Genomic DNA, 26,867 nt, shown 5'->3' on the forward strand with positions numbered 1-26,867 from the left:
AGGGAGATGCTTAGGTATTCAGAGTTTTTATGAAAAACCCTTAAAAATAAACTTCTTATATTAGGGTTTTATAAGAAGCTGTCCACCTTACAATGTGAAATTGGGACACCAAATAAAGACCTAGTGAATTTCTCTATAATTGGTGACTGCTCCTTAGGTATTTAATATACTCTTGTTAAATATTCTGAGGCAAAGTATGCTGTCACACATCCTTAAAAAAAAGCAAGGAAGTGCTTTTAAAACGCAAACTGCAACACCTGCTTTTCCCTACTCCCAGACTTAGCCCTTACAACAGCTGCTGTTAAAATACACATAGCTTGTTATAATGTGATATTTCAGATGTTAGATAATATATCCACATGCTCTATAGCAAATATAGGGTGGGGATTTTAAAGATTTATATGCAGGAAGTGTATTGATTCTTGAGAAACTACATAACCCTCTCCTGGGTGGATATGGGAAGATGAAGACTAAGTCTTGAAAGGACTTTAGCAAGACTTAGTTCTTTTGAGATATGGTTTGTTGTTAATCAAGTGATGTTGAACAACTAGGGAAAGACTTTACTTTCCCTAGTTATAGTCCTTTCAGAAGGGAATAGAGCTCTAAATTTAGATAAGACCTTACAGATAAGTGTTGAAGAAAATATGTCTGTTTTCCTGTTGGAGAGGTAGAGTCTATTAGTAAAGGAGAGAGTGTGTTAGGATGGGGTGAAACATAAGGTACGAAGACAAGAATTAACATTACAGGTAGTGTTTTGATAATAAATACAGAAGTGGATCAGATACGGGAGCTTTTAAGAAGCAAATTGTATAGCTGGTGTTAGAACTGTGGTGTATGTCTATGTTTGTGTTTCTGAGAAAGTGTGATGTTAGCAGATCAGCAAGAAGAATAAGATAGGAATCCATGCAGATTAAATTTTGAAGGTAGATGTCATGGAGTTGCAGTCAAAGTAGATATCTGTAAAAAATCAGGAACTTAGGAAATAGGAAGAAGTATGGGTTTCACTCTATGCTCTTGTATTTTGTAGATAAAAGCAGACAAAAGCATGTTGACCTTGCAGAATTGGTAAAAGCAGCACAGCTGCTGGCAGTGTAGCAGACTTTGATAGAGAATTGACTCTAGCTGTGGATGATTAGAATAATCTTTGTCAGGAGGGTGAGTGGAATGAGAGGGAAATTTTCTTCACTGACAGTGATTGCTTTGCGGATCTGAGTGAAAGCCTTACTGTAAGATATAGTTGCTGTTTACCAGATTCCAGAATTGGCACACATCTTAACAAGCAGCTACTTAATGTTGTCCTAGCACTTGCTGAGAAACATCTAATTATTTGCACTTTTAATGATTTTGTGAATAAAATTGCTATGATTTGGTTAAAAACTTCGTGAAGGCATAGATCGATCTAAAGTAGTACCTTTCCAGAAGTTACTTAAGACTAGATATGCCATTGCAGCAGTGTCTGGAGAGGGATAACTCTTTGACGGCTGCTTTAGACCTCTTTTAACACTGAAGTATGGGCAAAGTTGCTTTGAGCATCCCTGTGTGTCTTGTGTTCATAAGGTGTTGTCTGAATTGAAATTGTACATCGATTTGCTTACATGTTTGGGTTTTTTTTGGTGCTACTGCTTTCCTATCAAAGAACAACAAGAACTAAATTAAATTTTTATAAAAATCCAACTGTTATAGTCTTTTAAAACTAGTATAGCACTGTGTGTATATATATATGCATAAAACTTGTAAATATAATAGGCATACATACATAGATATATATTTATACACACATACGCATACATACATATATACATAAGTGTTTAGTTTTGCCTGCCCTGTAAAAATTCCTCAGAGAGCTCAAGGTACTTCAGTCCTGGTAACTAGATACTGTTTTGTCATTCATATAAATGTCTCTTAAAGTCTGTGTTTACTATGAAGGGGGGAAGAAAATTGCAGGATTATTTGCTTTACTAAAAATGCAGAATTATGCATGTTCAAAAGTAGTCTTACCCTCTTCTGCACTTTTTTGTCATTACATTGCTTTTTCATAGTATTCAAAGTGGTTTTAGTTGCATTAAGTTGTCTCTTTTCTTCCCCATGTTCCAGCTTTTTTCTTGCTGTTTCAGAATGTGTGGTTTTAAATGCATTACACTACTGTATGCCTGCTCAGTAGATTGTTTTCAGGATGTTCCAATAGATCAGAATGTCATACTCATTAAGCCATATGTGCTCTGCTGGCCACATAAGTCTTTCAGGGAGGTCAAGCTTTTCTTCTGAAAGTATTCATGTTACGGAACAAGATTAAGATTCCCTCTGGCAGGGAAGAGGCCGCAAGCAGATTACCACATAGGACATATTATGTGGCTACCTACCTAGCTCTGAATAGGTTTACCACTGCTGTAGCCAGCTTATCTCCTGAAGTGGATAAATTTTTTAATCTCTCTTTATGTAAGGAGACTGTTATGTTAATTAATAAAACTGGATTAGGAGCCTGCTGACTTCACTTAACCAAAGGGGGGCTTAATTATGTGTTGACCATCTGAGATGCAGTTCCAAATCTACATGGTTTGTGTGCAGTTCTTGCCATTGATACTTTCCAACAAATTTTGAAGTGACAGATGTGCATCTCTAAGTGATACTTTACCACAGTTGAACAGTGTTCAACAATTACTGTAGTCTGTAATACAAGATGGGGAATTGTAGTTAGAGGGGGAAATTTCTTCATCAACAGTACTCAATTTTATGTATTGATGAAAAATTCTCAGAGCTAGATAAAAGGTTCTTTAATATCAAGTAAATACTGGTCAAGAATTTTGATGTACCTTGTTGCTTTTCGTATATTTTTATTTAAATCAGTAAATATTGAAGAGTAGAACACCCTCCATCTCAAAGAAGGAAATGGCTAAAATTGATCTCTCTAATCTTGCTGGTCAACAGCCATTCTCCTAGCACTGTTGTTTTGATCTGTTGATGGACAGAGGAGGATGTTTAAATGAAGGTGAAAGAGACATGTTAAGTTGCTGAAACTTCTATTTTTTTAATGTAATATTTTAATGTTATCTTGGGGTTACTTCTGCACCCACAAAAGTCTTCAAGATCACCGCTGTGTTGGGAGCAAGAATATAATTATTATCACTGCTCAAGAGGGAAGAAGAGATCAATTCTTGTCTCACTGAACAGCGCAAGCAAAGCCTAAGAGTCAAAATTTGTCACCAGGTTTTCATCTGCTAAGTACCTGCAGAAGACTTGACAAAAGGTTACTTTTTGTATGACCAGTTTATCAGGTTCTGAAGACCCCACCTTAAATGTATGCAGTGCATTTCAGGATTCTAAGGGACAGTGTATGTAGCTGAATGGACTGTATTATGAACTTGTTTCCAGTTGACCTAGTGATAGCAGAGAGAGCAAAAAGTCTAGAAACTGGGAGCTCCACAGTTCTGTAATGTACAGCTGGTTTTGGTGATTGTCAGCATTTTGGCTATTGTCATCTTCCTTAGGCTGATATCACTGTTGTTTTGTAGCGTAGTTGCATGAAATCAGTAGAGAAGGACATTGAACTTCCATACAACATTAAATTGCAACTTTTTTCTATAAATACCCATTTATATTTCTCCATGGTAAGCAGAGCTTCCACTTGAATATCATAGGAGTTCTGGTTGTGTAATTAAGTTCTTTAAAAATTGTAAATGTTAGAAGAGTAGTTTTTGAATTCTAGTGTGTTGAATTTAATTTTGTGTCCCAATCCATGAGTTGTCTGCTTGACTACTGATTACTCAAGATTCCTTTTAAGGTATGCAAGTGTGAAGTAGCTATGGTGAGAGAGCAGCTTATGTATTTGGTCAATCTGTGAAGTGCTTTATTGGATCTGCAGTGTTACTTGGGCAAAGGTTTGTCCTAGGAGTTGACTACAGAAATATATATCCCATTCTTTCTGACATATGAATGAATTGCTTATTAATATCCTGAGTTAAAAAGAAATGTTTTCTTTCCTCACTTCTTATCTGGTGACAGTATTTGATGATGGTGATGAGAAGACTCTGAGACGCTCTTCCTTGTGTTTAAAAGGAGAAAGACATTTTGCTGAAAGTGAGGTAATTGAAGAGTTTTTATATTACAACTTTTTATTTAGAAAAATTTAAAAGTGATACTTTTATTACCTCCGTTTTTAGTACATTATGTGTATCCATGCTACTAAAAATTTGGGTTATGCAAAGTATGGTCCACAGGGTCTGCTTATTCTTTTTTAAAATCAAGAAATACAATTAGATTTCACCAAACTGTAAGTTAAGAAACAAAATCAGGATTTAATCTTTTTCATTTTTATATTATTGATAATTCATAGATTGTAGATCACACATAAAACCTGCGATCACACAACTACTTCACATTGTATAAAAAATTATTTGTACTTATTAGTCAGGAAAAAAACCACAACATAGCTATAACATAAAAAACTAATGTACATGTTCCCACATAATTAAGTTCTGCTGCATTTTGATGGTCAAATCTGATTTGTAATAGTTGATGAAAGATAAATGCTTTTCTTTTAAAAGACCAGTAGTAAGTTGCTGTTACTTGTTTATTTGACAACAGCTACCAGTATTTTGAAGCTGGCTCATGTCTTAGAGGTGACTTGCACATTAAAGTATGCAAACATTTGTAGCACATTTCAAATTGGAATTTCAGAATGAGGGCTGGTTATTCCTTCATATTATGTAAGACAGTCTGGACAGACAGGCAGATTTATGTAAACATGTTTGTTTTTTGGACAGCTACTGAGGATGGGTTTTTTTGCTCTACATAAGTATGCTGTTATTGTTGTAGTCAGCTGAGTCTGTTGTTTGCGTACTGCATTCTTGTGAAGATTTGGATATCTTCTAGAATCCTAAATCAGGATGTATTAAGAGTTTCCACCATGTAAAGGTGGGAGCCTAATTAGATGCCTAAATCTAGATTCAGATAGAAATGATATTATTTTAAAGATTGTGGTGTTCCTTCAGTTAGTTCTTTGTTACTAATGGTCAGCACAACTGAAGGTTATATTTCTTCTGTTCCATAAATACTATTTTAATATGGTTTCAGCAGTATTACCTTAGACTACATGGGTTGAAAATTTTGGTCTGCATCTATTGCTTTGTGACCTGTTTGGCTGAGTGGGAATAATTTGGATTATTTTGTCAGATTCAAGGAAACCGTACATTCAGATGACTGCTACTTCTTATTTTATCATCTTTTTTATCATCTAAGCTTTTGATGTTTTGCCAGAAGTCACTGATTTGCAATTCACTGTCACCAGCTCTGAATGAAACATGTTGTACTTTTCTAATAATTACCTTGTGATTGCACACCTACTCAGCAGGGAAAATTGAGTCTCAAATTTCATTTGTAATTAGGCCAGTGCCCCACAGTTGTCTTGTTCTGATACTGCTTCCCAAGTGTGTGATGTAGAATCTTTTAGGATGTCCACCACACTTGGAAGTAGTCGTACATTTATTTTTAGATTCTAAAAAACCAGTTTTATTGTCCCTAAGTCAGTTCTCTCTGAGACAGAATACTTTTGAGATTCTTGTCAGTGTTACACGTTGAAAAATTCATACATGGCAAAGAAGTTCAAATCAGAGGACTATATTTAATTTGGAAGGCTTTCTGCCTTCTTTCAAAGAAAAATAATAAGTGGCTGTACAAAAAATTCTTGTGTACCAGGAGCCATTGAATCTGGAATGGTTATCATTTAAACAGTTAACAGCAGGCTTAAGGAAAGAAGATTCTTCATGTTCATGAATTCCTTCTGTTGGAGCATTCTCCCTGAAGAGGGAAAGTTCTTTCTCTCCCTCTCTTTTTGTTTTGATGCTGATAAAGCATCAGTTAGCACCCTCCCAATTATCAGTATAGCAGCCTCTTTAAAATTGTTTTAGAATCTCTCTCACATACCAAAGTATGAATTACTAACAAAAAATATAATTGTCATGTTTGCTGCTATTGAGTGATCTTGCAATTTCATTTCAAAGGGCACCTTTGTTCATTTTTAAGTAGATGGTTCAGTATTTAGTCTAATGATAGGATAGGCAGAAAATTAATCTGGTAGAGATGGAAGATCCCAGGTGTGCAGAATAGCTGATACTTATTTCTCTGTGTTTTAATGGTCCAAAGGCAGGACTTCTGGGAAGAATTGTCTGTGTATGTTGGACAAAAGCTAATTATTCAGAGGTGCAGAGAAAGTGTTGAAAAAAACTGCAAAACAAAACGTATTTCTTTTTAAAAATCTAAGCATGACATATATGATGTACTTCTGTATTTCTTTTGTAATGAGAAAGTCTCTATTGACAAAAATTACTTCAGTGAAGCAGGTGGTTTGGAGTAACTTATGCCAGGTTTTTCTTATGTATACGTGTATGTATTTTTTCATTTCAACAGACATTAGATCAGCTTCCACTCACCAATCCTGAACACTTTGGGACTCCTGTTATTGGAAAGAAAACAAACAGGGGAAGGAGATCCAATCATATGTAAGCTAAATATTTTGATATCTGTGCTGTGTGTATGCAATTCTGAAGCTTTCAGTGTGTGTCAAGTTTTATTATTTGTATGTTCGGCTTCTCTTATTAAAAGAAATGGAGGCTGGATGGAAAGTATTGTTTAGCACTCAGTTTGAAAGTCAGATTCATGTGTATTATTGTGTGCAAGCATTTCAAGTTTTCATGTAATCAATATTTAAAATAGTACCAGGTATAGGCAAGAGCTTTTTCTTGGTTTCATTAAGTAAAAAAAAAGGGGTCATCCCAAATGGAAACGTGATGTTAAATTATATTGAGAAACATCTCTGTAGTGTTGCAAATGTATTGGACTTGAGCTAAAATCATTGCAATGCAGTTTCTTTGTCCAGCTGATATGAAGTCTTTGTGGAAGGTCCCAGAATCTTCCTACAGACCTTTGGTTTCTCAGTACAGGGTCTCTGAAGGGCTTTTAGAAATAGGTGTACAGTATAACAGAATTACAGAATGCATCAGGTTGGGAAGGACCATGGGGGACATCTGGTCCAAGCTCCCTGCTCGAGCAGGGTCATCCCAGAGCACATGGCACAGGATTGTATCCAGGTGGTTCTTGAATATCTCCAGTGAGGGAGACTCCACAACCTCTTTGGATAATCTGTTCCAGTGCTTGGTCACCTGCCCAGTGAAGAAGTTCTTCCTCATATCCAGGTGGAACTTCCTGTGCAACAGTTTCTTCCCACTGCTTCCAGTATAGTTTGCAACAAACTTACTGATACAAAAACAAAGTTCAGGATTTCCTAGGTGCCAAAATTCTTGGTAGCTGTGGCCTTGATAAACGAGTGTTAAGTTATCCAGTGCCTATTCTTTGTTGTTTGTGGGTGGGTTGTGAGGTTTTTGTGTGTTTGTGGGGGGGTTTATGTGCGGTTCTTTGCTTGTTTGCTTAAAATTTTTAGGTGTAGTGGTTTTCATGCTTGGATTATCTTTTTGTGCTTTTTGGTAGCTTGAAATAAATGTTGCCCTGTATATGCAGAGGTGCTATAAATTTACTCAGAAAATTGTTGAGTTACTGATTTGTGAGGAAATGAAAGAAAAAGCTGAAAAAAGCTGGCATTACGACAAAGAATGTGATTGTAGCATCTTTGGTGTCTCTGACTGGGTTGTACAGGACATTATTATGTCAGAAGCAACACACTTAACTTATGATTAATACTGAGTTAACTGAGTTAAAAGGCAGTTATGCCAGTGTCTGTGCAATTTGAGTTAGGAAGTAGTATCTCCAAAATAAATTTTGGCTTTCTCTTTAGTCTTTGACTTTTTTCTTTTCCTGCAAGAGATTCTTGAGCCCCAGAAAGCAGTCTGAAAGACTTTCATATATTTTAAAAGAACCATTACTTTAAAAAAAAAGAATATTGAAGGAAAAAGAAATAAACCAAAACAATGCTAAACCAAAACAATTATCATCACTGGAAATAACATAAAATTAAGGTGGGGAGAAGAAAATTCTCCTTAGACTGTGTACATCAGTTGCCTTCTGTTACACAAATGGTAACTGTGAGATTTTTGTTAATACTGAATTTTGTACTCAAAAGCAGTTATGTGACAAATGGAAGATAGCTTTTAAAATAATGGTGGTTGTGCTCATTAAAGGTGCTGTGTATTTTCTGAGAATTAACCTTCGAAGTGAATATTAAAAAAAGATGCATAGAGAGCATCGGAAGTGATTTTTTTGTTTGTTTGTTAATCAGTTGCAAGTAATTGTAATTGGAGTAGTGTTGTACATTTAGACTCCTCAAATGGCTAAAACCAGGTGCAACTTTGTATTTGAACAGTAAAGACAATGGACAGAAGCTTTTTAAACAAAAATGTATTTACACCTTGGCCCCATCTACTTACATTCCAACACTTCATTCAGTGTGAAATTGAAACAGCCATAGAAATGCTTCACTGCACATCTTCAAAGAACTGTTTAAGGATAAATAGACTTACTCTTTGTTATTCATCTTTGTATCTGATGTTTCTTCTTCAAAGATTTGTCCTTTCTCAAAAAAGCTTTCCATTCTGTGTGGTTGTTAAAGTAAAAGCTTAGAGAGATTAAGAGGAAAAACCAAAAGAGTTTAGCTTAACATTGGTCCAAAACTACAACTGCAACAGTATTTTTGAACAGCGTTTCTGTAGGGCAGAATGGTTTCACTTTGAATGCACCCTGACAGTACATTTCTCTTCTTCCATATGGATGCATGGTGGTGTTTTGTATGGGTTTTGCATGTACTACTAGTAAATGTGCATTTCTGAGTTTGTAATGTTTGAATTGTTACTATAATATAATTATAAGTACTTTATTCATTTTCATGCCAAAACACCCAACAGGCAATTCAAGTCACTGTTATTTATGCCTCTTTGACAATTAGCTTTGGATCTCCTGTAATTATAATAAGCAAGTTTTGAATAGTTGAGTTTTAAGTCTCTTTCTGTTGTTTAGTCCCGAAGAAGAATCTTCATCCTCTTCCAGCGATGAGGATGAAGATGATAGGAAACAAAGTGATGAGTTATTAGGAAAAGTTGTGTGCGTGGACTGCTTCAGTGTGGATAAGAAGAAAGCTCTGTGGTTTCCAGCCTTGGTAAGAGTTTCATCTTTATTATAATTGAGCACAGTTTCATCTTTATTAAAATTTTGTCATTTTCCAGGCACCAAAGAAGGGTGTGGGTTTCATTTTGTCATTTTTTATTAGAACTTAGTATGTTTTTTCGAATTGGACTTCACCATAATAGTCAAAGGAATATCTAGATGTGTTTGTTTAAAAAAGAGAATTGCTAACATGGCCTTAGTTTTTCCAAACAGCCAGAGCTTGTTGACCTAATTCTAGCTCAGCAGTGCGTTCAGTGCATTTGGACTAAAATTTCAGGGCTTTTTTTTCTAGGCTATTGCATGTCAATTTTCCAAAGTACTGAGTTTTATCAAGGAAGGAAATATAAAGTAAAAAGAGAGGGAAAGTTTAGTGATTACATAGACATGATTTTTCAACATTCAATATAAACACATTTGATAATGAAATCAAATATTTTTTTCTTGATCACTACAGTATGTAGTGGAAAATGGCCAATAAATTTACTTTAAAATTACATTGTAGCCTTTCAGTACCAGTATTTTTTCTCTTCCTTTATTCTGGCTTAAAGACACTTTTTAAGAAATAAACTTCTAAAAAAATATCACAGCTAGTCAGTCTAGTGATTGCATGTAGACTCACTGATTGATGTTTTTGGAAATTAATATACCAGTACCATGCTTTTTAATTTTTATTTTATTTTTTAATTGTAAATATTTGATTGATTCCTCCCTGACAATGAAAGCTTAACATGTTTATCCAATTTCAGGGAGACTTGTGCTCCGCTTTTGAAAAGATACCATACAGTAACATTTAACTCTTCTTAGTGTGTGCAGTAGCTCTCAATTGCAGCTTTCTGCTTGTAACCTGCTGTGTCTTGTAGTGTAGCCCAGCAGCTTTCCAGCAGGAATTCTTTTGGAGCAGTTGGTGGAAGAGAAGAAGTCACTGAAATCTTTTTTACAAGGGAGAGGGCAGAATGTACAGCAAGGAGATACCATGTTTACAGCAGATAGCTTTAAGTGAAGTTTTCAATGATAAACCAGAAAAATGGAGATGTTTCTTTGCTGAAAGGTGTCATCAAGATGATGCAATATCACCTGCCTCACTGTTCCCTCAGAGAAGTGGTCAGTGAAACTGGCTTGAGAGGTTTTGTGTCTCACTGTTGGGTTTGCCTTTCTGGTCATGCCCATGACAGGTACCAGTTTCCATGGCATACTCTCTGAGAATTGTTGCTTCTGCTCCAAAGATGTACTAAAGATACACAATTATTTCTCTGGCTTTCTTTGGAAGACTGGAAGCTTGTTCTTCATGGAAAGCTTCCTGCAATAAATGAAAAGCAGGGGGATAAAGTTTGAGGGTGAAGCTTAACTCTGAAGCATCTTATCCTAGCTTAACTCTTACTTTAGTAATCAGGTTTATAGCTCTGCAAATAAACATCATATTGCATTTAACGAGAAAAGATGTGCCAAAGAATGAATGTATGCCCCAAATAGCTGCCTTGTTTGGTTTGGTTTGGTTTTCTTTGTTATAATTCCCTCCCCAGTAACAATGCCTCTTGGCTTTTTTACCTTGTAAGCAGGTTACCTCTACTGTATCAACGAAGTAATCTTATCTTATTACTGATAAATTTTGCATAAACTTTGTATTATGGTAATTGTAATTACATGAATAATGAAATGAAAATTCGGGTTTAATGTGCTGAAGAATGTGTATCTCAGCATTATTTCTTATTAATGATACTTGTACAGATACTTTGTGTATAAGCACAGAGGACATTGCACAAGTTTATTATGTGAAAACAAGTTCAGGGATTAGTGTAAACCTTTACAGCAAGTAACAATTAAGATTAGTAGTGGAAACTGAGTACTTTAGATATCAGGCCTCTAACCAGATAGATTATCACTTACAAATTTGAAACTGTAGAGGTCTAAATTTGGTAAAAATTATTCTGAGGACTCAGTGATTGACTACATTGTTTTAATCCGGCATACCTGTTTGGGTTGGTGGGGTTTTGTTTGTTTGTTCATTTGTTTTTATTAGTTCTGTGGGGAGGGGGTGAGTGCAGTGACTAATTGGAATTGTAAAAGGACCTGACAGTTGCTGCTTATGTCAAAGAGTGTGATTTAGTAAGCCTTATAGCATTGCTTAGTTTTAATGTGTAGTTAAAGGCTTTTGAAAGGTGCAGTGACGAAATCTGCCTGCAGCATTTTCAGAAAATTGAGTTTACGCAGGATCATCTCTTTCATCCTTCTATGACTCCAATGAAGTTTGTTTTGCAAGGAAATTGAGAAAACTCGATTCAGGCAAAATTGAGGTGATGTTGCTTGATGTAAAGGCACTAGATGAGGTTGTGGTAAGATGTTTTCCAAGCTCTGAATGGATTTTTGACTACTAAGATCTTGATGCTTCTAGAAAACCAGCAGCTAAAGCCTGTAGGGCCTTTCTCCATCTTTAAAGAGCTAGGAGTTTGCACTTGTCAGTTTAAAATAGAGGATGGTAATCATTGTCTTTTGCCTTGACATTGCAAAATATATCTCAAGTTGAATTTCAGTTTAAAAGTTGTAGTTTTCTGAAGTAATTTCATTGTAGACTGTAGAATGCACTGCATTTCGAACTTGGTCTGTTAAATTTTGTTTCTTTTGAGTAACACATTTAGCCTGTGCTTTGTGATACGTAACTCTATTTCCAAATCTCTTGGAGCTTTTGACTTTAGCTCCTAAAATGCTGCATGACTGGTGACCTATGCAAGGAGGAAAAAACCCAACTTTTGCCACACAGTATGTTTGTATTTGGTGGAAAATTAGGACTTAAGGCAACAGTTGGTGTGAGAGAGAAGAGATATTTACCTGTGCTAACTTACAGCTACAGTCATCTGCTGCTCTTTAAGGTTTTATAGCAGCCGGAACTTAACTAACTTTCAGGGAACTATACTCATTATGAGACAAGACATGAGTGATAGAGAGGGGTTCCTTTTCTGTTTTATCTCTCTGCCAATTATATATATAAAAATAAAATTTTAAAAATTAAATTCTTGAAGCTTTTTGATTTGTGACTACAAAACTTAAATAGCTTTTAAAATTGCAACAAATAATTCTTATGTTGTCTCAGGGCTCGACTTGATTAGTCTATTTCTTGACTATCATAACACTTGTACTTGAGGTGCTCTTCTCTCCAAGGGAGATTACTTGTAAGTCTTCCCTTATAAAATTTCATAAATCCTGTTAGCTTTTGGTTTTGACACTGTGTGTGATTACATCCTTGCCATTTCCAGAAGTTTTTGAGAAGTAGTCTCTAACTCAGGTGGCAGCACTTGCTGGAATTTCTGTCCTTTTGGGATGAGGAGTGGAATAAGCTGTAGAGGCATGACGGATACTTATTTTTTGTCAGAATGCTATTCTTATGTTTCTGGCAGCAGCCGTCAGTTTCCCTCTAGGAGTGAGCATGATCTCATGCATTCAGTAATTTCAGGAGGTCATCATTCCTGTGTTTTGAGGGATCTCACTTGCTCTCATCTCAGTGTTGCCAACAAGAAATGAGCACAAAAGCTTTTAGAGAGGCACTGGTATTTACTATTACTCTCTTGTTTTAGCTTTTTCTCTCTAAACTTTGCAATTGTAATATCTTTGCAGGTGGTTTGTCCAGATTGTAGTGATGATATTGCGGTGAAAAAAGACAATATTCTTGTTCGCTCATTCAAGGATGGCAAATTGTGAGTAGGAATGTAGAGGTTGATAATGGAATGAAATTTATGAAAGTGAAGGGTAGTATGAGATGTGTTGGGTATAGTATTAATAACATCAGTAAGTTCCTGCCAAGATTTTTCTAATGTTTAAAAAACTGTTAACAGCCTCATTGTGATGAAATTAGTCTTGAACTTTGTCATTATTAATAATGGCATGCATAAATCTCTGTCTTGGTTTTAATTTCACTGTTAAAATTGTGGCAAACACAGCGGTATTACGTGACTTCAAGAATGGCCAGAAGCTCTTTCCTGCTGTGGCTAGAATAGAGCACTACTTTTCAGGGATGTGGCTGTAAGCTTGTCCAGCTTCAGAAGGGTCGGTGGGGATGTGTGCAAGCCTGCACATAACACCACATGCACACAGAGAAATCCTCTTTCTCGTTTGAAGGTAGTGAGGCATATGTTTATCTCAGTCTAGACTGCAACTGCATCTTACTGTGCTCCTTGCAAAGAGCTGTGATGCTACTCAAAGTAGGAAAAAGCATAGAGAAACAGAGAAAACCAGACTGTCTGGTATTGGCAACAAAACTTTGTGTTCTTAAACTCACAACAATAGAGTTCTTTTTCTAGGTTTTAGTTTCTATTTTAAAAGTTGCAGATATTGTGCTTGGTTCAGTTTAACAGAATGTTTTGCAGAAAGGATGTGGGAATATTTAACAGTTTTGTTGTGGTTTAATTACTCACTAAGTCTAGGCTATTGCTTTACCATTTGATAGTCTTTCAGGCATCAGTGCACATCACTGAAGGAACACACATAAGATGTTTGCGCACAAGCACATACCCACCCCCAATCCTCCAGAGCTGCAGTTCAGATTTGCTTCCTTGATTATAGACACAGTAGAAATCAGAAAGTGCTTTGTTCTTTCAATTTGGAAGTCTTTAATTTCATATTGACGCTAATTTACACTAATACTCATTTATGTTTTAAGTGAGGTAGGGTTCTAAAGTAATGTTAAATTAATGTGAGGGCTTAAAGTATTACATATATGGGAGATTCCAGAAACTACCTGCTTGTGGAAGTAGCATGCTGTCTTTAGTATGCAGTGAATGCATATAGTCTAACCAATGTAATGTAAAAATTTTGTTTTTAATCCATTGACTAATACTGTACCAGACTTAACACTATAGAGTTCTCAAGATACATTTCATATGCTTCTTATGTGTGTCTAGTAAGTGTGTTATAATCTTAGTGGTAGCTTTGTATTGTACTGTTAGTTTACCTTTAATATATTTTAATTTTTTTTTAACACTTTCTAAATTATTTAGTGTTTCTGTGCCACGAAAAGATGTCCGGGAAATCAGTGAAACTTCACCAAAGCCTGACGCTTTGTTAAAACAAGGTAAAAATAACTTCCTGTGAGAAACGCTTGTATGTATTTGCTTAGTTACATGGATTGGACTAAATCTGTGGCAGATTGATTCATGTCTTAAAGATGCTAAAACATAAGATCTTTTCTTACAGAATTATAAATTGAAGGAGAACGCTTAAGAAAAGTTAGGGGAACTTTTTTTTAAACAAATAAAACCTAACTAAATGAAACCCCCTGAAACAACACCCCACCTGCTCTGCACTGACTTTAAGAGTAGACATGCCAAACAAAAGATGTACACATTGGTTCTGTACATTATTTTAGTATTTTTCCTTTTGCTTTAGAACTTCTAAGAATTATTCTCACCATAGTGCCCTAGTAGTTGTAAGCGAGTTGCCTTTATGAACTTCGAAAATCTGAAATCGTGGGTGCATTTGAAAGTTTAAGCTTGTGTGATGAAACTCTTAGAACTAGCTTGTGATTATTTCTTCCCCCTTGCTCTCCTTTTTTGATATATGTAAACTGCAGTGTAAACCTGTTGGATAGGGGTTTTCTCAATTAAATTTTGATATATGCCCTATGCACAAGATCCTTGTTTGTGTTTGTAGACACTAACATGGTAAAAATAGTAGTAATAGCTCTGGGTGGCTTGCTGTGCAGAGAACACCAGGCCAGTTTCACTGGATAAGACAAATAAGGATGGACAACATGGAGTGGTTATTGAGGTTCTTTGAATTTGGGGTGGAACTGTTCATTAGCAGTCTTTCCTACTCTTCCCCATCACCCCTGATTACTGTTTTTTTAATTGAAATATCTGTGCAAACTGATACTTCCTGCAGTGCTAACAAAGGCTGGTTCTTTTACAGCTTTTGACCAAGCACTTGAATTCCGTAAAAACAGAACCGTTCCTAGTAACTGGAAAACAGAATTGAAAGAAGACAGCTCCAGCAGTGAAGCTGAAGAAGAGGAAGAGGATGAAAAAGAAAAAGAGGATAACAGCAGTGAGGAAGAGGCAAGTGAAGTTTAGTAAAGGGCACAGATACACAGCTGATAAAATTTAGGAGGGCCGTGTATATTTAAGTGGGCCTTTTTAACATTAGGGAACGTTTAACATGTTAACATAGGCAACACTGTTAACATAGGCATTATTGAGTAACTCTCTCTTTTCCTGGTCTGCTGAAGAATTGCTTCACCACACGCTGTCTCTCTAGCTACCCTGCTGTAAAGAAGCAAAAGAACTTTCAATCAAGGTGTTAGTCCATGCACTCCACTTCCACTTTTCTTCTCTTTTTTGTTCTGCAAATATGGAGTCCCCGCCTCATGCTTGGTTTTCTAATTATCCATTCTTTCCTCCCAGCCTCCTGTCTAGAAAAAAAATGAAGACGAGAAAAGAAGACAATTATTGGAAAGATTTCATTTCACAGCTGGCTAAGAGGCTGAAAGAGAGGCTTTTGAATCTTTTACTTCTCTGTACCTTCCTGTGGTACTCTAAATCTGTATCTGCCCATAATCACTTTTTCTCTCACCAGAATTTGAGAGCTGTTCTCTTAATTTGCTACGCAAGTGCCAGTAATGCAGCAGACTTTAATTTCCTATTAGTTAGGGGTATTGTAAAGAAGAGACTGAACTGATTTGGGTCTTCAATGGTTGTTAGGGTCCTTCTCTCAATGCATCCTCCCTGGATACTGTGTCTCTGGCATACCAGAAGATAGTGTTTGATCTTTCAGTTGTTCATTCCTTTAAAATGTGTTGGGAAACTGTAAAAGTGTGAAGTTATGACTTTGCCACCTCTCCATGATCATCATTTCTTTCTGCCTCCTCTTTAAGCTCTCAGAAGATTATCCAGCTCTGATGAAAAGTTTGCAAGGGGCTGTGCTCTGCTTAGTATTTTGAGAAGCAAGGAATAGTTCCTTGGGCTCAATACCATTTCTGAACTTTCACAGCAGGTTCATGTCCAGCTATGAACGTGATGCACGTAGATAGGCTTTTATCTATGCAGAATGACACATGATGTTTGTATAGCGATCATTCCCGCACTACTTTTGGGTGAAAAATACAGAGCCTTCAGCTACAGCATTTGTAAACATTTGGCCTTGTACCTTTTGAACACCTTCTCTTGAGCTCCTCTTAGTTGCGTGTGATTGTTTGAGCTAGTCTTTCCATGTGCTAGACATAAAGATTTTATCTCAGACAAATATTGTAAAATTTACTGTATCATCTCTTACGATAATATCTTTTCCAGTAAACAGTGATTTCAGTCACTTGTTGAACTAGGAAGTTTCTAAAACAGAGGAAAAATACTTTTTCTTTTTTTTTCCCCCCCCTTTTCCTTTCTCTTCTTCTCTGCCCTTGGTGGTCAGTGGCATGTGTGTCTTCTCTCTACCTATATTTGAGCAGTTTCTGCAGCTTCTTCTCTTTGTTTTTGTTATTTTGTGCCTATAACCTCCTGGTTATCAAGCAGCATCTCTTCTCAAACAGGACTTGCGGGCCTCCTCTTGGGGCTTTGTCATCCACCTGCAGGTTGTTCTACTGCTTCCCAGGAGATGAAAAGTTTTCACTGGTGGCACTCAGGCCACCCATGTGGTCCTACTACCCATAAACCAGAACGAAAACCAGAAAAGCCAAGCTCTTACAAATGTCACCACGGGCTTCAAAAATAGATATGTTTATCCTATATATTTGTTCACACCCAAGTTCCCGATTTTGTAGATACATAGATGCTCTTCTATATCTCATATCTATATACATGCTTCCATCCTATATGGATAGATGACATACAAATCCTCTGTACTTACCTTCTAAGAAGAGTAGTTGCCTTTTTTTTTTTCCTAATGGAAGAGACTGGAAAAAGAGACTGGCCTTCCTTTACTTTACAAAATCCGATGGTAGGTAAAAGAGTTGTCAAAGACCCTCTCTTCCAGTGCTCTGCTATAATACTGTGTGAATTTTGTGTTGCAAGAAGCATGTTGTTGTTTTCCTGGATGTCATTATCCTATGTAGAAGCCGCTTTATTTTACCTTGTAGCATAGATAGATACATTAGAGACACCAGAGTGACCAGCTAGCACTCTGGTTGTCTAACTTGAAAGTAAGCAAATATGACAGTGTGACATGCCTGCTTCATACCATTATCTAGGAAACCTTGTTGTCTAACTTGATTAAGATCTATTCTGTATATGTTTGAAGATTATTATTATTAGTAGTATAGTATAATATATATGGACTCTGTAGAGATTCTGAGAAAGTGTAAATGCTTTTCAGAGGCATGCAGGGTCTTAAGCTTTTCCCGTTAGCACACTTTCTTAGAAAGTTCCTATGTTCTGTATTGGAAAAATTAATAAGGAGTATTCACTCACTTGCCATTCTGGCACCTCTGTGTATTATCACATTAGAGACAAAAGAGTACTCTTCAGGCATTGGACTGTATAGTGGGAAAGGAGTGTTTTATTCAGCCTCTTCATCACCTTTGCCTTGTTTCCTCTTCAAAACTTTATTGAGTTTCCTGAAGGTTTTGTTCAGTGGCACCCCTCACCCCTCCCCTAAATGCTCTGTGGAACTAATGTCTTATGGCAAGTTTTTTCTTGTTGGTGAGGAACATGAGAAACCCAAGTAGCTGCTCATGATCTCTTTTCCAAGATCCAGAAGATGCTGGTAAAAGTCCTTTCCAAGTACCTGCTATGGGAGATTAAAATTTTTAAAAAAATTACACAGTTTTGAAGTTCTATTCCATTCAAGTAATTTGTTCTCCATGGCCCGTGAAATATGAATGTTCTTAACTAGGCTTTTATCTGTACTACATTCAGGGCTGCAGCATCAGTTTGTACCTGTCAGTGAAGAATTGGGCTAGATGTGCCTGATTTCTGATGCCCCTGCCCTGTAAGAAGGATCTCTAGTATATTGGTTGCAGTTCTCTACCCAGCCCATCGAAGCAGCCTGCTCTGAGCTCTGCTGGTACACTGGGTGTCAAATGCCCATTATGTAATGCCCCTCACAGAGACTTTCCTCTTGCATTGGCTTTGCAAGACTGGAACATTTTCATTGCATTTCTGCTGATAATTAAACGTGAAGGACAACTGTTTCAGCATATTGTGAATACTGGTTCTTAATTTTTTTGCCTGTTTGATCTAATGTCATCCAATTGCATTTAATGGGTAAGAGGAAGTATAGAACAACAAAAAAACCCTACTCCCTGATAGTAGTTACAGCCTTTCCTGACCTTATTTTCAGCTGTCCATCTCTCTATTAAACAGATTCAGTAGATGTTGGAGGGTTTGGGGTTTGGTTTTGTTTGTGTGTGTTTGTTTTTCCCAGTTCTGTTTAGTAATGATATTCGGTTTCTGTTGTTTTCTCAACTGTCTTGGTACAACTTTAAAGACTGTATGTTTTGTCCCCTTTCTTCAGGGTAGGTGAAACTTTAGTATTTAGTACAAAGAGACTGTTGAAGAATGGAAATGATAAACATGGAATGAAAATACACTAAAGAAAAATAGTTTAGATTACTGAATAACTAGTTATTTTTGGAAACTTTACAAGTAGTATTAAAAATAAATCAACTCATATTTGGCATAGTGTTTTGCAGTAGCTCAGTCATCAGAATTTCTTCAGAATTTGATATATTAATATCGTATTGCTACTAGTTGCGGCAAGCCCCATTTCCAAAAGAAATTATGAGCTGTTATAAAGTAAGCCATAGTGCTTTGTTATGAAACTCCACTGTTTATTAGTCTAAGTCAATCTAATACAAAGGTTTATTAGTGCAATGAACTGAACTTCCAAAATATCCATTGTTATTTCAGTTCTGGGATTGATCCTGCTCAGCACGCGTTCAGCTGGTACCCCATGGCAGTTCGCATGCAGTGCCATTGGCTGCGGTTTGCCAGTGCAGTGGATTAGAACTCCTAAGAAAGTGCAAGCACCATTTTCTCTTTGACTTCATCTCTGAAAGTGACGTAGTCTATCCAAGAACCAAGGAGTCACTTAACTTCAGTAGAAATAGAGCTGAGATTTCTGATATAATCTCTTGATCATTAATAGCGCTGTCTCCCAGACTTTCAGCATAAATGGATGAAATTGAGAACACATCTTGATTTATGGTATCACTTACGATACTTCAGTGATCAATCAAAAATCCAGTTTCAATGTATGTTTACAGTCAATGTTTTATACATTTTGAAACACTGTAGTTTATAAAACTTGGTTTTGTGTGGCATAGCACTGAGAGCATGTATCTCTCAGTACAGTATCCTGTTGCTGACTACAGTAAAACAAACTTAAAACATTTAAGCGTAGATTATCACTGCCTTATGTTTCTTAATGAAGGACTGTAACTCAAAATGGTGACAATTTTCTTGCATGCATTGCTTTAAACAGGAGGAAATAGAGCCATTTCCTGAAGAACGAGAGAACTTTCTTCAGCAATTGTACAAGTTCATGGAAGACAGAGGTAGGCATTTTGACTAGCAGTACTTTGAAAAATTGAGTCTGTAAACTAGTAGTGGTTTGCAGTACTGTTTTGGAAACGGGGAAACTGTACTCATCCCTTCTGACTTCCCTACTATTTAGAAGATGAGTCTGTCACTTGACTCATCTAAAATGCAGTCCCATATTTCTGCTTTCAGAAGTAAATGGATAGATCTAAATATATATGCTGTTATGTTTTGCGCATATCGTACTATATTTTCTATTGTGTACTTATGTATAATCAAACACTTAATATTCTCAATCGTATTAATTTATATTCTCAGTTTAATAACTTTAAAATACCAACACACACACTTTTTAGGTCATGGAAAAATAAATTTACTTTGTTCTAATTTTCTTGTGTGAATCGCAATTGCTGACGTGAATGAACATTATCCATAGATTGAGATGTTTTTAAAAGCCAGTACCATTCATTATGTTAAATCTTTACCAGGTTTTTATACACTGCAAGAAAAGGGCAGTGTCTGTAGAGGCAGGAGTGAGGGTATTTGTATTTAAGTTACTCTTATAACTAGTTAAATTAGTATCTTTATTAATGCCATATGAAATGAGTTAAACTGTTTACATGAGATGACAGTGTGATAGCTACTGCTAGTACAGTCGCATAGGAAGTTTCGGCTCTTCAAGCATTGTGGGATTGCTCCTGGTGAGGGTTGGGTTGGGTTTTTTTTTTTTTTATTGCAATGAAAGGACTATTGTATTTTTAGATCTAATTGTTTCAGTGGGTGAAATAAAATTATGTATAATAAAGTTAGCAAGAAAATTTGCATCATTTCTGCATGTTCAGAAATATATGGAAGAATGTATATATATGCATTAAATAACACAATCCATTTTCCCTCTAGTTCAGTAAGTAACACTCTTGAGTTTTAGTTTCATGAAAAGAAAGTACCAGGTGCAGGAGGTGAGGTTTACAATACTGTATTTAAGAATAGTGCATATGATGTGAATTTCATGCTATTCTGAAAAAAATACTTCAAAACACCCTAACAACTGTCTTTGTTACCCAGGGACTCCTATTAACAAACGACCTGTATTAGGATATAGAAATTTGAATCTCTTCAAATTATTCAGACTTGTACACAAGCTTGGAGGATTTGATAACGTGAGTATTAGTATGATGAGTACTCCAGAGCCATAAAACCTGAGGATACTGCTTGTTATTGTGAAATAATTTATTACTCTGTGAAGTAGTGATGAAGAACACAGGACCTTTAGATGTATAAAAGTTTTCTACTATGGCTGCATAAGGCACCTTGTAGCTCTAAAAGCCATGCTTTAACATGAACCAGGAACTAGTTAGGTGCTACATCTACTCAGCATTTTTAATTACTGTTGCATAAAATCAGCCAGCATCTCTGTTTTTGTAATATTTCAAGAAATGTTTGTCTGATAAAGTTGTTAGCTCCAAGTGAAACAAGGCACTGCTCAGTAAAATCTCAAAGACAAGCAATTTTGTTTAAGGTCTGATGCGAGACCCTTAATTTCTATTTATTCTGGGTGATATAAAGAAGAATTTGGTGACTGGGATTAGTGACACTGATCTTGGGAGGAGTAATTGAAATATACAGCATGCATGGTCAAGCAGATTCTGTTTGGGCTTTGAACTACTTCCCATGAATGTAGCCTGTCAGCTGAGGAGGTATGTTTGTGCAGTGACACCTTTCTGATATACAAGACAGGATGTGGTACTTGGGTATTGCAGTATATCTGCTTTACCTTCACGGATGGTTAGAAATGAGCACGGAATTTTGTCACCAAAGGGCACGTTAAGGATGTAATGAACGACTGGTAGGCACTATGTCTGGTGCAGTACTACCAGGGCTGGGTGTTGTTAATGCTTTGAATTATTTTTTTGTTTCCAATTTAATTAAAATTCTAGCTCTGATAGTTAAGAATTACTTTAAATATAAAATAAAAATGATGTACTGATTTTTCTGATAGTTATATTTTCTTTCCTCTCTTTTATTGCAACCTGGAGAGGAAAGCCTGCTGGGGCTTGTTGCATTGCAGAAATGCTAAATTGCTTAAAGTAATTACATTAGACTACAGTTTGCATTACAGTGAAATACTGTGTGTGTGATAAATAATAATTTTATAGATCAGAGGAAATGACTTACATTTATTTTCTGAAGCTGTAAAGTTTGTCAATTTAGTTTTTTTTTGTCAGTGAGTTAATTCAAAAACAATGACTTCATTGTCTTTAACAGATTGAAAGTGGAGCGGTGTGGAAGCAAGTTTATCAAGATCTTGGAATCCCTGTACTAAATTCAGCTGCAGGATATAATGTTAAATGTGCATACAGAAAGTAAGTAATAAAGCTATGAAGTTTGTGCTTAAACTACAATGAACTGAAGTGATGCAGTGCTAGGGGTAATACACATAAAATCCATAACTCTTTGGTTATAATACAGTTTTTTAGGCTTTAAACCTACTGTCTATGTCTAGCTTCTCTGGGTAGTATTTTCCTTCTCGAGTCAAACTTGCTTATCACAAACAATTTTTTTTTTTTTAGGTATCTCTATGGTTTTGAAGAGTATTGTACATCAGCTAACATTGAATTTCAAATGGCATTGCCAGAGAAAGTGACAAACAAGCCTTGTAAAGACTGTGAAAAAGAAAAAGAATTGAAGATGCGTGAAGAACCAGAGCAGGATGCAAAAGAGATAAAAGTGGACAAGGATGAGCGCAAGCAGGAGGAAGTAGCAGTAGTACAACAAGAAGAAAAAAAGTTAGCTGAGAATGATAATGAAAGTAAAGAAAATGATAAGCCCTCTGTTCTGGTAATATATTTTAAAGTTCGTCTTAGATCTTGCTTACGAAGTCAGTTGGTGTGTTAATAACCATGAATTAATATAAAGATTGAAATCTCTATGTTAAATCTAAAATAAGACAAAAACTCACTGTAAACCTAATTCAGAACAAGACATTTGAGCTATATTTACCCTAGGTGCCTGTTTTAGGGGGTCGTGATGTCAAAATGTCTGACTTCTTAGAAAGCAGCTTCAACATTCCACTTGTTTGGGGACCTCCTGGGTGAAATGGAGACTAATTAGTGTCCAGCTTTATCCTTATCTGTGTAGTGCATGCTCACAGCTAACTACATTGCTGATATTTTCATTATACATTTAGTTATGCATGTAAGCCCTCATAAACACTGCTGTTACTTCTGTGTTCCAGTGAAACCAGTGAAGCTCTACAAAGACCTGAGCCATGTGATGTACACATGGTCTAATGTAGTTTAGTGGTCCAGAGAGACAAATGGTTATAGCTTTTCAAAATCCAATGTTGATTCAGTGGCTTTAGCAAAGGAAGTTCAGAGCAATAAACTGATGTGCTGCACTGTACAGGCCTCGCATTTTGCTGTGGAAGCAGTCTGGCTCCTCAAGTCAGTGTGCAACACAACTGTAAATGCTTCTGCATATAAGTGGCAGCCAGCCCTGGTCTGTCTGCTGGTATTCTCTGGGAGGAATGCCAGATGGGCCAGTACTGGTATTTCTGCATCCCAGTGAAAGGTTCACCTTGGGGATTGCTTTGCAGTCCAGGTCTAAGAGCTGCATGCCTATTTCATTGTGATAAAACGGGCTAGGATACTGGCTGCAGCTTTAAACTCTGTTAGGTTTAGCCTAAGATTTTCAAAAGGAAAAACAGCAGAGGTGCTGTAATTTTAGGACAAGCCCCACACTGTAGCATTGTTTTGCTCTTATAACTTCAGTGTGTTTTGTCTGCCTTTTCTTAAATCCTTTGTTTTCACCTTGTGAGTTAACTAAAGGTTTTGTTATCCTAGGGAAACAAAAAAAACCTGCCAGATTCTGTGTTTACTCAGCCTGATCAAGAAAAGGACTTAAATGTAATCAAAACTGAGGATGAAACCAAACTGGAAGATAAAGAGGAGGAGAAGATTAAAGAAATGGAAAATCCTACAGTAAATGTGGATGCTGAAGAAAAAGAAAAATCAGGGTAAGTTATGCTGTTTCTAATCAGATCTAAGTCATATGATATGTGTTTTTTAAATTTTACTCTTGTAATTTGAACTTCAAATCCGACATGCGGTTGTTAACTAGTTTCGTATCTTCCAGAGACTGATGTGTTTGTAACTGTGTCTTGGTTAGATCATTGAAGTTCATCGATCTATTATTAAAAGAAAAGGCAGCTTAAGTTTTACAGGTTCCAGGCCTAAATATAAGCTGAGTGAGAACAGAATATACAAAGTATAGGTGACTATTTGATTTTAGTACAAAAATATTGCAGTCATTGCCAGCAGTATTTTTCTACTTGATTTTGGTACAAGTATATGGCAAACTTGTGGTTTCCAGCTTTTGCTTTTGGACAGTGGTGTGTAATGTGGGAAAAGATGGAAGCACTTTGCACTGCAAGGTTAACAGCCTTGCCGTTGAATAGGCCTGGTACTGGCAGGAGTCTCTTGTGCAGACCTTCAGACAGGTGTTTTGAAAGTAGGAGATTGAAGTAATAGGGATGCTTGGGGCTGTCTAATCGATGAATATGTGGGAATCATTTGGTTTACGGAATGGGCAGGTTTCCCTGTTTAAGTGCAGAAAAATCTCACAAGTGTTTTTCAGCAGCCACACAAAAAAAAATACAACCAGAATATAGTCCTCTTTAATCCCCAGTGTTTTAACAATTTGTATTCTTACAATTAAAACCGTCATACAGTATGATTTCAAGTGTTAAGAACACAAAAATTGCCCTTAAGAGGTCAGATAGAAGATCTCTTTTAATACAGTATTTGTCTTTAATAAAAGCAGTAGCAGATGCTTAATGGAGAAGCTGTTACAAGAGGAAAAGCAGATGACAGACACCTCCTTAGACTTTCACAGCAATCTGTATATCAGGGATGTGTTGGGTTCTGCAGGGGTTTTTTGTAGTTAATACCATCTGTTGCCTGACCAGTAATTCCCTTGTTCATTGCGGCAATGTTTTTGTTTAGTAGATCAGCTGTCTTGATCTTCTATCTAAATATCATTACCTCTTAATGCTTTTTCTGGCCCATTAAAAGGTGTGGCCAGAATGTCATAGTTTAGCATATTGGTTTCTGATTCATTGGTAGTAGTATTTTTTTTTAAATTTTATTAAGGATTTTGATATTTTTAGTGGATTCTGGAATGATCCTTCTGTAAAGTGTTTTTGTCCTCTGGAATATTTTCAAGGAGATTTCGTTGACAATTTCTGTAACTCAGAAATGCAGAATACAGAAAAATCAAATTTACCTAGACTCAGTTAAAGAGCCTTTTCTCTATGGATGTGATTTCATTTGTAGCCTATGTAAACTTTTATGTTTTAAAAGTCTAATTGCTGGACTTTTTTACATTTGCTATTTTTAAAGTGAACTAGGTGATTTGTACTGTAACAGGTTTGCAAGATTTTCGAAATTATTAATGACTGATTTTACAATGCTGCTTTCAAAATATAGAACTAAATAGATGGAAAACTTTGCAATGCTTAGAAAATAGCAGTTTTTAAAGTTCCCTAAATTGTGTATTTGCATGTTTGTGATGTTACTTTATATTTATTTATATACCTGAAAAGTATGGTGGCTTAATGCTTACCATGCTGCTGTAGTAAGTGGTACATGAAAAGTTAGAAGCTGCGTTTGCTTTTCAGTAATCCTTTATTTTTTTACGTTTGGGTGTTTTTAATCCTGATTCATGTCAATTTGCGTTATTTATGACATTAGGAAATGTTATGAGTGTTCCTAGCTTTTTATTTATGAAAGCAACAAAAATCTATAGAAAATACTTATTTCCTTTTAAGTTTTTCCAATTCACCTGATAGTAATTGGGTGAATTATTTTCCCTCTGCTCCTCCTTACTCATCCCAGTGGGAAACTCTTCTAAGTAGTATTTTGCTATTATGACTCATGGAAGATTGTAATGAATTGCTTAGAATAGGAAGCATAACTCTAAAAAGAGGTGTAGGTGGTGATGTGGTCATTGCTGGGAGGTATGCTATGTTTCAAGTTACAAAAATGGAACACATAGCTGTTAATTGTAAGTATTCATAAGCAATGTTACTGTAGTAACACTGTTAGCATGATTACTTTTCCCTTCTACCCTCTGATTGATAGGGAGTACAAAATGCACTTGTATCTGCTTTAAAGAGCTTTTAAAAATGTCACTGTCATACGAAAGGCTAAACAATGTTTTTAGCATTTATACCTTAAAGGCTTAAAGGAATTTTGTGGGGCATTGTATTAGATGTTGTACTTCCCTATACCCGACTTCACTGATTAGAAGTAGCAGAATTTATACGAAGGTGGAAATGCTGTGGTTGGCGTTCTTTGTTGAACTGAAATGCAAAATGAGAATAGGCATTTTTGTAGGTAGAAAACTAATCAGACACGCCAATACCTGAAATGTAATCAAAATACATCAGTGTGAAATTCAGACCGAAATTTTGTTATTTGGTGTATTTAAAATGTCTTCCTGGAACTTTTTTAAAGTTATGGATCATCTGTCCTTCACAGTCCTAACAAAATAGCTAAACAAGTTAAATCTAATGTTACATAAGGCAGACTTGTAGGGTTTTCTGTTTGCATATATGTCTGTAGGACTTTGGATATCTTCATGTAGCTTATTTGTCTGTAGACACAAGGAACCGTGAGGACAGAAAAACTTCTGTGTTTCTTCTTGCTGACTTTCTTTTGGGAGGACTGGATGTAACTCCCAGCTTGCAGATCTCAGGAAATACTACTGGAAGCCAGGGTTGTTTATTTTCTACCCATTTTGTTTCTCTGTGCAATGCCACATGTCTCAAACCTTTGAGATTGCTACCACTTGAATTGTATGGTTCCATCTACACAGACTTTAACAATCTGATGAAGAGGAAGAAAGACTCAGCTTTTTCTTCCTTTCTTCCCCTGAGTGCCGGTTTCTTGCCTGCCCGTGTATCTGTGAATACTGAGAGTAGAGATTCAAAGGCACCTTGCCCTTTATTCTATACATGCTTTTCTTATTTGCTTTTTTCTTTGTTGTTATTTTTTTCCTCTGTAGCTAGTGGAAGATGCCTGAGCTAGATACAGGTCGTGCAACTTGTGGTCATTAAAACAAGTTTTAAAAAAAGCCAGTAATGTGTTACTTTCCATGTGTCTGTCCCAGAGGGTCCTTTACAAAACTGACTTTGTAAATTGTCCTTCTCCATAACATTGGAAAAAGTACTTCTACTTGGCCACTGAATAAACAAGAAAGTTTAAAATCCATCTTCTTCACAAGTTTCTGCAACCTTCATGTTGTGGG

The 26,867-nt window shown here is 36.2% G+C and overlaps 1 protein-coding gene across 4 annotated transcripts in view; it reads left to right on the top strand.

Moving 5' to 3' along the window:
• Positions 1 to 26,867, top strand: part of ARID4B (AT-rich interaction domain 4B) — an 89,253-nt gene that overhangs the window by 36,029 nt on the left and 26,357 nt on the right. For all 4 annotated transcript variants that reach the window (XM_032102274.1, XM_032102270.1, XM_032102273.1 and 1 more), the window contains exons 6-16: positions 4,000 to 4,079; positions 6,403 to 6,494; positions 8,959 to 9,097; positions 12,712 to 12,791; positions 14,091 to 14,164; positions 15,001 to 15,146; positions 19,504 to 19,576; positions 20,625 to 20,719; positions 21,825 to 21,922; positions 22,130 to 22,397; positions 23,402 to 23,574. In XM_032102274.1, coding sequence (XP_031958165.1) covers positions 4,000 to 4,079; positions 6,403 to 6,494; positions 8,959 to 9,097; positions 12,712 to 12,791; positions 14,091 to 14,164; positions 15,001 to 15,146; positions 19,504 to 19,576; positions 20,625 to 20,719; positions 21,825 to 21,922; positions 22,130 to 22,397; positions 23,402 to 23,574 — 1,318 coding nt within the window. The remainder of the gene's footprint in view (positions 1 to 3,999; positions 4,080 to 6,402; positions 6,495 to 8,958; positions 9,098 to 12,711; positions 12,792 to 14,090; positions 14,165 to 15,000; positions 15,147 to 19,503; positions 19,577 to 20,624; positions 20,720 to 21,824; positions 21,923 to 22,129; positions 22,398 to 23,401; positions 23,575 to 26,867) is intronic.

Source organism: Corvus moneduloides, chromosome 3 (genome assembly GCF_009650955.1).
Source record: "Corvus moneduloides isolate bCorMon1 chromosome 3, bCorMon1.pri, whole genome shotgun sequence".
Classification (NCBI taxonomy): Eukaryota; Metazoa; Chordata; class Aves; order Passeriformes; family Corvidae; genus Corvus; species Corvus moneduloides.